At 43.6% G+C, this 13,393-nt stretch overlaps 1 protein-coding gene across 3 annotated transcripts in view; it reads left to right on the forward strand.

Annotated features, from left to right (window-relative positions):
* Positions 1-2,970: 2,970 nt before the first annotated feature.
* Positions 2,971-13,393, forward strand: part of RASA2 (RAS p21 protein activator 2) — a 52,930-nt gene continuing 42,507 nt past the window's right edge. The window contains exons 1-2 of one of the 3 annotated variants that reach the window (XM_049803186.1): positions 2,971-3,109; positions 9,985-10,090. In XM_049803186.1, the coding sequence (XP_049659143.1) occupies positions 3,049-3,109; positions 9,985-10,090 (167 nt within the window). In that variant the 5' untranslated portion in view covers positions 2,971-3,048. Of the gene's footprint in view, positions 3,110-9,984; positions 10,091-12,829; positions 13,102-13,393 lie in introns of those variants that run through there. The other 2 variants (XM_049803188.1, XM_049803187.1) reach the window with 2 other exon arrangements.

A 13,393-nucleotide genomic window follows, 5' to 3' on the forward strand; every position in this document is an offset into this window, starting at 1 on the left:
TATTTCATTAGAAGGTTAAGCAACACAGTTACCAAACGTTCCCTTCGCTAAGGTCAAAACAGTGAATCGAGAACACGCCAGAGCTCAAAGGAAGTGATGGTATCTCCTGGCATCGTACCATTAAGGGTGAACACAATGCTGAGGTGAAGAGAATCTACCTGCTCGGTATCTTAAAGGACTTGGAAGACAGGTGAACTGCATTTAATACTTTTCAACATCTTAAACGTGTTTTCATGAGGACCTGAAACTTTAAAAATTCTTTTCTTTTCAATTCTGGTAGTAGCCTTGCAGTACAGATTGTGTATTTTACACACTGTAGTTAAGATCTTTTGGGACTACTGTCAAGAAATATAGTTCAGAATGCAAATATCTAATTGCATAAGGAAGTATGAAGATACGTACAAAATAGATTACAGATATTCAAATTACTTCCCCCTTCAGCCAGGTGTCACTAGTCTGTAGCTTGCATTAAAAATTAAATTTAAGCTAAATCATGCAGGTCATTTTGGGATGATCCTCGGGAGAAATGTGTAACTAAACAAAAAAATTTAGAAGTTGCTACATAAAACAAATATGTTTTTCTCTATTTCAAATGCTAATTAAAAAGGCAAGTGGATCATCCCAAAGTTTGTGCATCTAAACAAAATGTTAGTCAATCTTCATTTATGACATACCCAAAATTAGAACAAGTATACTGAATGGTACTGCTGTCTTCTGTGAAATAACGACACAGCTAAACTACAGGCAGAAGCATATGAAGTAAGCCACGAAGTGTCATCATCACTTTCATTTGTTCTAAAATTCCTTAATATAGCAATAATCACTGGCAATTCAACACCTTAGCTGACATAAAAGGTTATCTCACAAGAGCAAAGATCCCCCCTACTTACCTCCTCATTGTTAAATGAAGAAATATTTCCCCTAAGTTTGCAAGTTAGCACACCAGTGTTTGTCTTAACTATGTCCTTAGCTGAACAAACCTACCTGTCATACAGATGCTCCTAAAATGTAACTTTAAGAGAGGCCAAAAATAAACATTATGCAATTGAAACAGTATTCTGAATATAGTATGTTGGATTAAAACAAGGCACTTTTGAAATAAAATGGAGTGTCAGGAATTAGACCATGGCAAAACTAAAAGTTGCACTGCTAATGTCAATAGGAGGTCTGTGCTTCGAAGGAAGCTGATGCTAAGTTAAACAGGAAGCTCCAACTGTAATCGTAAGTTTTGAGAGGTATGGAAGAACTAGAGTCAGATGATCTAACTTTTAAAATGTTGCAACCCACACGTCAAGCATACATCTTCATTCTCGGAGTACTACCTTGCTACGTTTTTCAGATCAAAGCCCTGGGTTAGCCTCAGTTCACCAGCCACCAGTCAGACAGGGTAGCCAACCTAGAGAGCCAACTGGAGATAATGAAATCCTCCATTTGTACTGTGGAGGAACCTCCCATTTCCAACTGGTTAAAATTCATCTTATGCAAACTCATGTCTTTGTGCAGATTCGGGTTTTGCATGCATACAAATACACCCGTTACTGGTGTGATGAAGCAGCTTATTCCCCACCAGCCCCTTGCCTGCCACCTTTCAAACATACCTGTCCTCCCCCAACCACGATGTGGAGCGTGGGGACGAGGAAGGAACCTCGCCACTGCTGACGGGGCAGCAAGGGAGAAGTTGGATGCAGGAGAAGCCACCAAGGAATGAGGCACAGCAGTGCCTGACTGTCAGATTATATGGCTCGATGCCATATCATAGTAATAATGGCAAGATTGGTGCAGGAGAAATAAAAAATGGTCAGAGAACCACAGCGGAGGACTTCAATTAGAGAAAATGACGAGATGCTGGCGTGAAAGATTCCAAACTTGCCTTTGCTTTAACAGGACAGACTGAGAGGGCTTTCTAGGTGCGAAGTGAAGAATCCTAGTCCTCTGCTGCTTTCTAAAACAGCTTTAGCCCACTAAACTACCTCTGTTTTAGGATACATCAGTCACTAAAGGCTTTCACCGTACTCTGTACCTGCAGGGCCCGGAGGCTGATGTACCCTCAGCGCGCACCCGAGTGTCACCAAACTGGACACAGCGCCTGCAGCCGACATCTGGGTGGATGATGCAGACCGACCTAAAAGACAGACAGACGCCCACGGCCGATGTGGGACTTGGGGTGAACTCCAGACGTAAGCAAGATGCCAGGGAGTTTCACATTAGGATCTGTATCTCCAAGAAACGTTGGTATAAAACATGATGTGGAGGCCCTTTAATTCTGGATGAAGATGGGCTGCTGCTGCGCTTTATCTGTAGTCTGCCAACACCTTCAGGTGCCTTACGGCTGCAGTGAGTGAAGCATTGCTCACGCCAGTTTGCGGGCAGCACTGGGATCTGAGCCGTTTCCCGCTTGTTTTATGGCATTTCGTTTGTGGCCGAACCGGCAGAGGTGAACAAGTGACAGCAGAGAAGACCAACAGAAGCCATCGCGTGCTTTTCACAGAGACAGGCCACGGGCACACCAGAAATCAGAGCGACCGGCTCCGTCGCTCGTTTCAGCCCTTTAACGCGACGAATATTATTAATACGGTAAACACAAGGGTGTAAGGCGCCTCGCAGCTAGAGCCCCTCTGCCCACGTAAGAGCTACGCAAAGGAACAGGACAGGCGGGGCAAGCCGCGGGGCGGCCGAGACCACCGGGCACACGGTGAAGTGGGGACGGAACCGGGGAGCCGGGAGGAGCCGGGAGCTGCCGGGCGCCGCCCGGGCCGGGCCCGGCCGCAGGCCCCCGCCGCCGGCGGCAGCCGCCGCGGCAAGGGCGGAGCCGCCGCGCAAAGGCCTGCTGGGAGGCGGGCGCCAGCGCGCATGCGCCCCGCCGCCCCCCGCCCCGCGTCGGTCTCTGGTGCCCCCCGAGGGCGGCGGGCGGCGGCGGGCGGCGGCCGGCGGGGGCGGAGCCGGAGCGGCCGCGGCTGGCGGGCGTGTGGCGGGGCCGGGCCGGGCCGCGCTGCGCCGTTCCCTTCCCCCCGCGGCGCGCTGCACTGCGCAGGCGGCGGCGCTGGCGCGATGGCGGCCGGGGACGGCGGCGACGAGGTGCGGGTGCTGCAGAACCTCCGGGGGAAGATCTGTAAGTGTGGCGGGGCTGGGCTGGGCTGGGCGAGCGCCCGTGGGCCGCCGCGCTCAGGTGCGCGCTCCTGTCGTGGCTCCGCGGCGCGGGCCGCCGCCGTTCCCTCTCCTTCCCCGCGGCGGGGCGGGCGGCGCGGCGGCGGCCGGGGGCTGGGTCGGGGGGAGAGCGCGGCGGGGGGGTGGAGGCAGCAGGGGCTCCTCACGGCGGCGCCCCTCGGGCCCGGCGCCCCTCGGGCCCGGCGCCGGGGAGAGCCCCGCGGGGCGGGTGTGGGGGCCGCGGGGGCCCGGGCCGCGCGGCGGCGGCGCCGGGAAGGGGCTTTGTGGCGGGCGCGGCCGGCACGTGCTGGCGGGGGCGGGCGGGGCCGGGCCGGGCCGGGGTCTGCGCGGCCCCGGGGGCGGGCGGGAGGACGGGCTGGACGCGGCGGGGCCGTCGGAGCCCCGGAGCGGCTGGGAAGCATCCGTTGCTCCTGGGGTTTCCTTGAGTCAGCGGGCGAGCAGAAATGCCCCTTCCCGTCCGGACCTCGGGCATCGGCGCCTGTTTGTCAAGCAGAAATTGCGAAATTATTGATGTGCAGGAAGTCGGTGGTAGAGGGCTGTTCTGGAAACGGTCATTAATGCTTCTGTTTCTTTGTGTAGCGTGTGTGCGAGTGAGAGGGAGGCTGGTGACTTTATTTTGGTGGTTAGGAAGTGCTGACTAAAAATACCTACACGTTCGGTAACGTGGGAAACCAAAGGATGAGCTGGGGAGGAGGGGCCGGGGAGGAAAACAGATAGTGTGGTGCCGCTCGGGAGGACTTCAAAGCAAGGAGGAGAAACAGGATGTGCAGCGGCTTCCTGAAGGGGTATCAAAATACATTCATACAATTCGGATGCAACCCGTTTATTTCCTTTCTCACGCAGTCGATCGACTTTTTTGAGAATGAAGCGAAACAAGTTGAATTGGGCATGGCGCTGGGACAGAGAACCGGTTGTGAAAATCTTTTGAAGGATTAGGTTTGATGGAGGAATGGAGTCGTGTTTACTTAAATGTCGTCATGCAGTATGGACTTGAATGTGTCTTAAGTAAATAGAAGGCTAGGTCATGGAAGCAGGAGACTGCATGAGGTATAGCTGGAGGTGCTCTCGCTCCAGCGTGTTTGCGATAGAGAGCGACTGATTGCCTGTTGAGTAGACAAGGCTGAACACACGCTTACTGAGATCTTACAATGTTAGCAATTATGACAGAAATAATATGTGTCGGTTGCCTTTAAAGAAGAATACTGTTAGTTTGGGGGCTAAAGCATTAATTACTGAAGCTGACTTATTTATTGACACCATTCTGCTGCTGAACTTTTATCATAAGTTTTTTTTTCAACACTGGACAACAAAACATTCAAGGAGTTTTACATTTTGTGATACCTGAACCTGATTTCTTCACTGTGAGGGTGGTGAGGCACTGGAACAGGTTGCCCAGAGAGGCTGTGGATGCCCCAGTGTTCAAGGCCAGGTAGGATGATGATTTGAGCAACCTGGTCTGGTGGAAGGTGTCCCTGCCCATGGCAGGGGGCTTGGAGCTAGGTGATCTTTCAGGTCCCTTCCAACCCAAACCACTCTATGATTCTATAAAAGTTTTTCCATTAAGCATTAAAAGACAAAACCCAAAATGTCTTGAAACTTATGTTGAAACTCTGGATTAAGCCTGCAGTTGTATTGTAACTTTGTTCAATTACCTGGTAAAAGTAACGGTGAGCTGAGGTCTGTGACCGGCTTCCTAGGGAATACATAAAAAGCTGGTTGCCAAAGATTGACCTGTAAGAACTGTATGAGCCTACCTGGAAAATGAGCAGAAGTAACAGCTGCAATAAAAGACGTGTCTTGAAACAGTGTGAAAATCAATTTGCAAACCTGCTTGTTTCTTCTTACAAAACAAAAACACTTTAAAAAAAAAGGTATGCGTTAAGTATGCTGTGGAAGCTTGTGAACCCTAAAATCCCTAGATGCTCTTTTGGCTTCTTCTCATAGCACATGCTGTTTTATTTTCACTTCTTGCTAGTATTTTACTAATGTGTTTTTTAGGGGAAGAGCCTCTGAATGAACAATAAGAAACAAATGTAATAATGTAATACCCTTTGATCTGGAGGGATTAGCAGTAGCAGACCTCACTTTCGAAGCTGATCTTCATAATTTGTAAGAATTCCTTGTAGCAAGTTTCTTAGAAGTGGAACACATTCCGGTGCCTAAGCTTTGTTGGCATTTAAACTACTACAAGACTTGACGCTGACTCATTTTATATGTGTTGCATGAGAGAGAGTGGTAGTTTTAATGAGCTAACGTCAGTTCTATGTAATTCTGTATGTATAGAAAACACCATCTGCAGCAAGTTCTTATTTATACTGTTGTTTTGCAATACGCAAATAGATGGTAAAATCTCAAGTTAGTGATGATATACAAATCATCACAATGGATTTAGAATTGAGCCATATACATAAAGCTGGCTTAAATAGCCATTACATACCTAGCAGTGAAAAAACACAGTAGGAATGCATTTGTAGTCCCTGGTACTCTCTCTACTCTCTCTGTTTTCTGGGATGTCAGTGTTTGCAACCAGTCTCCTGCCTCCAGTTTTCAAGTAAGAGGCAAGATGAACTGGTCTTACCAGTTAAGACCCCATAATTTTTTTAAATATGGTATTACACTTCAGCAGGTTTCCACCAGAAATCCACTGAAAGTCTGTCTTTTCTTTATGATGAGTTTGTTGCATTAGTGGCTCTATTTTGTGTGTCATAGTAATGACAAAAGTGCTTTACAAAAGTACATGGATATCATGTAGATTTAGACATATTGCATAGTGTAGTGTTTTAAGCTTTATAACTAGCTTCTGTTTTCATTTTATGACATACAGTAGTACATGTTTAGGTGGTAAGTGATTTTAGTTGCTTTGAATTTTTTGGTGTGTTTACTGAAACCTGTCTTAGTGGAGCATTTGGAAAATGTCTGTTGTCTCCCAGAGCTCATCTGACAAAATTCGGGACACATTCTTTTTCAAACTTCTTGCACTGAGTTGTTAACACTGTGTGGTTATCTCAGCTTATGCTGAGCTTCTGTAGTGAATTTAATTGTTGCTATAGAATATGTTTAGTCCTATAAAGCAAATACTTAGGAGTTTGTGTGCATAAATGTCTTCTAAATTTCTTTGTTCTGGGTCCCTGTCAGAGGATGTGCGCTAATGCGCAGAGGATACTGTGAATAGCATTTATCTATCCCACCTCCTGCTTTTGCTTGGTTTCTGATGCACTGTTAACAGTGAACAAGCTTTACCTTGACGTTTTCATGTAGCATCTATGTTTAAAAAATTATGCGCAGGCATGGGAGTTTGACAGAACTGTTGAATTTGGTAGGTTGCTCCATTGCCGTTAGTAATAACTCATAACATTAATGTGGAGAGTTTGAATTTATTGAGTGTTGTACACCTGAACTCCTATTGCTCTAGCACTTGAGTTTTTATTAGCGTTGCATCTTTTCCCTTTTGTTTAGGTTTGACCTAATCTTACTTTGAAGTGAGGTTTTACTGGGTTATATAGAGAACCTAAACAATATTTTTCTAAATATTTTTAAATACAAACCAACATGTATAATTGGCCAAAGTGTGGGTGTTTGTGTTGTTTTTTTTTTAAATTGCTATTATTATTTTTTGCTGTTTTCCTGAAATAGCAGAGTAGCAATAAAGAAAGTTAATTTGAAAGTCAGGTAACTAATTGCAATTGTGAACTTCTATGTTTTCAAAATAAAAAGGTTGACTTTTAGTATTTTAGTGATGCATTTAATGGTTTCCCTATTGAATTGGGCTACTACATGTGTCATGTGAAAATAATTTGTGGTTTAAGTTAGTCTGGTGACCAAAGCTGGTGAATTGATATGGTTAATACAAAATAAATAAGTCTGTTATTGCTGCTGTTTCATCACTTGTGCGTTTCCCCATTTGAACTGCAAGTTTCAGTATCACACTATATAGTTTTTAAATGACAACCACTGTGAAGAGGCTTGAAATAGTTCCACAGTTAGATCTGAAATTGGGTTAACTTCTCTCTTTTCCCCAAAACAACTTTATTTGGTGTTTCTGACTAACCATTCATACTACCTACACTTTCCAAACAAACCCTTGGAAAACTCTGGTATACATTTCCTCAAGATACTTCTCTCACCTCTTAACTTTTTTCCTTTCCATCCTTTGAAGAGTGAAACATACGCAGTCTTCAGAATTCAGAATTGCATACCTGATAGATGCACTGAAAATCTAAACGTTCAAGCAGATATCTGGTGTTGTTCATACTTGATTTTTATGCAACCATTATAGCCTTAGGTTTTCAGGAAAAAGTAAGACTTAGTGTAATCAAACACTTGTGCTCTTTTTATCCTCCCCTTCCCCCCCGCCAAGTAAATAAGCTTCTTTCAAGAGTTGTACCGCTGTATAGCTGAAAAGTTTCCCACAATCACAGAAATTGAGAGGTATTTGGAAAGATGTGAAATCTCATGCTCTGTACTTCACCTGACAAGTGCTCTGAGGTTATTTTAAACTCAGAACTGAGAATCATCCCCTCTGCCTCTCAAAAACCTCAATAAACTTGTCTGTGCCTTAAAGCTAAACACTGGGGCTACATAATAAAAGTTTTTGTCTCATTAGAAAATCAAAGCTTCTATTTCTTCTATTTCCTTGGGTAGAAAGTTCCTTTTAATATTGAAAGACTGCAGTATAGTAGACATAAAAATTGTGAATTATGTAGAAATATTTAATTTTTACTCTGTTAAGAAAACACGAAACTATAATAATCGTAATTACCTTTCAAACTCTGGTGCCTTTACAGTGCCAGTTAAGTAATGGTATATCTTAAATATTTTATGTAAAAGTAGGATGGTGAAGCTACAGAGTATTAACTAAAAAATAAAGATTCTTATCAGGAACACCTGACAGAGTTCATGCTTATTAATTACAAACTACAGTATCAGAAGCTCTCTGGGGATTACTAGCCTCTTTCATGAATTTATTTTTATATTTTCTGTCGTATGTTTTATTAAAATAGCTTTTTTTTCAGACGGTGTTCAATCTTTGATGCTTTTCTCAGTTCTTCTGCAGTATCTCACTTAAGAGTAACTTTGAGTTTAGTCTCTTTTTGGAGTCTAACAGCATTAAAAACCGGTTCTGTTCATGTCTCTCAATCTGTCAACATTAAGTGTGATGTTTAAAAATATGTATACTTCCTCCTCTCCCACACCCAAGTTGATGAAAAGCTCATTGATGCTTCTGAGAGCACAAGTTTTAACTGTGGAAGTTATTTAAGTTTCATGCTTTTCCTCAGTGTACATATGCCTGACTTGGAAAACATCGTGCATGAAGTTGATTCTCTGTTCCTGTTAACCTGTCATGTTCTCTGCTCAGATATGGTTCTGGTAGCCTTTCCAATGCCAGGCATTACTTAACTTTCGAGACTGTAATAATCTATTTAACACCAAAAAAAAAAAAAGGGGGGGGGGGGGAGAGAAAACAAAATTCTGATTTTACTACTTAACAGCATAGACAATAAAGCTGACTCCACTGTACTTCATACCTGCAGTGTTTTAAAAAGGAACATATGTATGACACTTCAAATCTAGTTTCAAGCTGTGCTCTGTGAAAATGGAGGTGTTATGTTATTCAGACGTGATAAGTAATTAAAACTCAATACTTTGGCATAGTTTTTATCCTATTACTTTTTAATACCTTATATAAAGTTTAGATAATGATGATTCCACATTTCATTGGGAGAGGTATTCCCAGTAGCAGCTAAGGATGAATGCTACTGTAGAAGGTCCTGGTTAAAACCTAATGCAGAATAAATTCCGGTTGCCTGTGTTTAGGATAACAGATGAAGTGGAACAGGGACAAAGAGTGGCTACTCACTGATTAGGAGCCTCTCATATGACAGAGTACCAGAAATGCTTGTCTTGTTTCTTTTAGCAGAATAAAATGTGGAAAGGGTCTGTTGGCTGTCTTCAAAGACATGGGGAGGGGAAGCAAACATCTGGGGGGAAATAACTAAGCTAAAGAACAGTGTTGCTGTAAATAAACGTAGATATCTGCAGCATTCGGATCTTGGAAGAGCTCTCTGATTTGAGCATTGGGAACTGCTTTTATCTGTAACAACTTAGAAGTAACAATTTCCAGAAAGGGCTGCCTGATGTCCAGCCTGTGTTATTGCAGTGGCCTAGTCTCGGTATCTAGCAAATCCTTGTATTCCTGTGTCACATTAGAAGCTTCCTTTTCTATTTGTTCTATCCATGTTGCATTTAGTCAGTAGGTGATTTTCCCCCTTCAGCTAGACCAGACAGTTAGGAAAAAATAAACAGTACTCATAGCTGAACCTTTGAAAATACATCAGTCAAAATCAGCTGTTCATTGTGGAAAATGAAACAGAGATTTGATGGGTAAGTTCTTGTTAATCAGCATCCTTTAGCCAAAATATTTGCAGAGAAAATACCAAGTGAACAATAGCTTGGCCAGATCATGTCTTGGTCTTATGACCTAATGCCATATCACCTCAGGCTGCAAGCTTCTCGGATTTAGCAAGCCACGCAGGGTCAAGCTGGAGATGAGACCTCTCAAGGGAAAGTGCAGGTGCTGCAGGAAGTGGTGTTCATGAGTCAGCGTGCTGTCCTCCTCCTGTCGACTCTCATTCCACGTGAAGCTGGATGTAGCAAGTTCTGTACACTGTTGGATCTTATGAATTGAAAATGAATGTGTAAATGCATGCGAACTGAATGAAAAGTACCTTTTGGACACACAGTAAAACTGTTAAATTCTTGTGCCTAATATTTTGTGGGCTTTCCCCCCTCAATACTTACAGTCATTTTTTTTATTTACAGATGACGCCAAACACTTAGTACCCAACAAAATGAGAGACTTCTTCTGTACCATAAACTTGGACCAAGAAGAAGTTTTTCGTACACAGGTAGTTGAAAAATCTTTAAGGTAAGCTTAATTTTTTAAATGGACATGATAAGCAAGACTGCCTCACTTCAGAATAAAAGCAAGATATGTATCAATGTGCGTGTGCTTTTGCTTGTACCTCTTTAAAATGAGAGCTGACTTGGAAACATTACAGCAATGAGTAAATCGTGAGAGCAGTTGAAAGAAGATAAAACTGAGGCTTGCAAGTAGTACAGTGCTTTTAAAATAAAGTATGCTAGAACATATTTCACTATTACTTTATACTATTCCATCGGGCAGCATAACATTCTTTTTCTTGCCAGGTTATTTTCAAGGGAAAGAAATCTACCTGATACTTGCTCTCCATGCCATTTCCTCCTCCTGACATGCAGTTGGTCTGTATTGGTGGAATTCCACTTTTAGTGTCTGTCTTGTAAAACCTGTTTCTAGAATGAAGGATCGGGAACTTTTCCACATATAAGAGTTTTGTGTGCTGTGGGATGTGGGAAAACCAAATCTTAAAACAACTTCCCCTCCACCCCTCCCTTCTTCCTGGGTACAGCTTCACTCCTGAATTCTCTACCTACCCCCCACAGTGGCGCAGGGGGATGGGGAATGGGGGTTAGGGTCAGTTCATCACACGTTGTCTCTGCTGCTCCTTCCTCCTCAGGGGCAGGACTCAACACTCTTCCCCAGTTCCAGCGTGGGGTCCCACCCACGGGAGACAGTCCTCCACGAACTCCTCCAATGTGGGCCATTCCCACGGGCTGCAGTTCTTCACGAACTGCTCCAGCATGGGTCCATTCCACGGTGTGCAGTCCTTCAGGAGCACACTGCTCCACTGTGGGTCCCCCACGGGGTCACAAGTCCTGCCAGTAAACCTGCTCCAGCGTGGGCTCCTCTCTCCACAGATCCGCAGGTCCTGCCAGGAACCTGCTCCAGCGTGGGCTTCCCACAGGGTCACAGCCTCCTTTGGGCATCCCCCTGCTCCGGCATGGGGTCCTCCCCGGGCTGCAGGTGGAGATCTGCTCCACCATGGACTTCCATGGGCTGCAGGTGGACAGCCTGCCTCACCAGGGTCTTCACCACAGGCTGCAGGGGAATCTCTGCTCTGGTGCACTGGAGCATCTCCTCCCCTTCCTTCTGTACTGACCTGTGGGTCTGCAGGGCTGTTTCTCTCACATGTTGTCACTCCTCTCTCTGGCTGCAGTCTCTGTGCCTGTTGCAACTTTTATTTTCCCTTCTGAAATCTGTTATCCCAGTGGCGCGCACTACCACCATTGCTGATGGGCTCGGCCTTGGCTAGTGGTGGGTCTGTTTTGGAGCTGGTTGGCATCGGCTCTGTCAGACATAGGGGAAGCTTCCAGCAGCTTCTCACAAAAGCCACCCCTGTAACCTCCCTGCTACTGAAACCTTGCCACGCAAACCCAATACAAAAAAAACCCCAAATTTTGGGGGGGGGGGGGTGTGTCTTAAGTAACGCACACGCACACCCTCTCCCTCAAATTGAGAATTTTTCAGGTGATAAGAAATTAATATTTCTAAGTTGAGAACATTTTGTTAGGAGTTTAAGTCAGTGTTCTGAATCACTCTGCCCATAGGTGCCTTTCTGTCTCTGCTGACTACATAGGGAAGTCCGTTATCCTCTGAATTATGGCTGCATTTAGATTCACAGCATGACTAGGGTTCCAGACTGATGAAATGTAATAAAATGTCATCCTCTATTAGCAGCGACCAGAGTTGGATGCTTACACTTGATTACTAGTGTGTGTCCAGTTATGACAGCTGACACTTGTTCCAGAAACTTAATTATACCATCTTGTGGCTTATTACTCTGTTAAGGTAGAATACCGTACTAACGTAGAGGTACTGGAACGGAAGATGAAAGTTCTGATCTCTTCTTAGTCTGAAGACTTCATAAATTGCTTTTTAGTAAGGTGTAGTACAGTATAATTTTAGTCATAAATAAAACTTTGAATTTAATTGTTTTGTTTTATTTGTTTGCATTTTCTTACATAATTCCCAGTGACTGTAGTCTGGGTTTTGTTACTGTATTCTAGGTTGCGAACTTATACTAGCCATAATCTAAATTTTATTATAGTTACCTGCTAGTTAAACATCTGTGGAAGTAATTATCACTAGAATTAAAATTATCTTTGACTACAGTGATTGAAAACTAATGACAAAATGTGTTTTTAAAATGTGCCAAGAGGTTTGGGCTTCCACCAGCACTGGGACTATTGTTAAAGTGCAGATGTGAAGCAAATTACTTCAGAGTTTAAAAAATCAGGAATTAATACTGAAGTGAAAGAAGGATATTTTGACTAATGACTCAAGAAATATTTCCTGACATGGGTGGGATTTCTGTGGGTTCTGAAGAAATAAAATTTTTTTTCCCTTGGAAAGTTTAAAGAACATCTGTGAGCCTCCTCAAATATCTGTGGTCAAGTATGAGGAATTGGGGAGGGGAGGGGTTGTGGTATGTGTGTGTTGCATTCTTTATTTAAACTAAATTAAGTTTCTTTTTTTCAAACTGAACCTTGTGTGAATGCAAGGTTATAGCAAAAATTCATTCTCTTCTTGATATAACTGTAGTGCTTATCAAATGACAGATCCAGGGGCATTGGTCAGTTTCTGCCATGGAGCTGCCAGTTTAATGTAACAAGGAAGGGAAGAGCAAATGTGGATGTCACACATTTAAATTTAATCTTCTGTATTACTGTAATCCAGTTCTTCCTGTATGACAGTCTGGTCTTCCTTTGAATTAGCACTGTCTTCTGATTTTGTATCCGTCACAGTCTTTAAAGTTCTTGCATCAAAGTCACAAATGAAAGTGCTAAACTGACTGAATCCCTGAGGAACAGGTTGAGTAAGTTCTCCATTTTAATTATTCCTCATTGGTGTAACCTATATTAGCCCTTCAGCCAGTTCTGTATCCGCCTAAGAATTTCTTTACTAATCCTTTGTATTCTCCACCTTAAATTTTCTCTGTGTCTCATACTTTGCTAAAGAATAATCAACAACTGATTCACAAGGCAATGATATTAATCTAGGTAAGGAAAAACATATCACCATGAATAAAACAATGCATTACCTTCTATTTGTGCTTATGCTATTGACCTGCTCTTTCTTGCCAAATCTGAGACTTCGTGTAATATTGAGGTCAAAATAATGATTGTTAGTGGCTGATCATTCTTTGGCGAGGGGAGGATATAGTTGTGGAGTTTGCTTTAGCCATAGGATATGGCTGCTAAATAGGTTTTTGGAAATCTCTACTAATAGTCTCCATCCCAGACTAATTATCTGATTATAATTGGATGCAAGGAGTTATATAGATCCAGCAAG

This window comes from Accipiter gentilis, chromosome 6, assembly GCF_929443795.1.
Source record: "Accipiter gentilis chromosome 6, bAccGen1.1, whole genome shotgun sequence".
In the NCBI taxonomy this organism is placed as follows: domain Eukaryota; kingdom Metazoa; phylum Chordata; class Aves; order Accipitriformes; family Accipitridae; genus Astur; species Astur gentilis.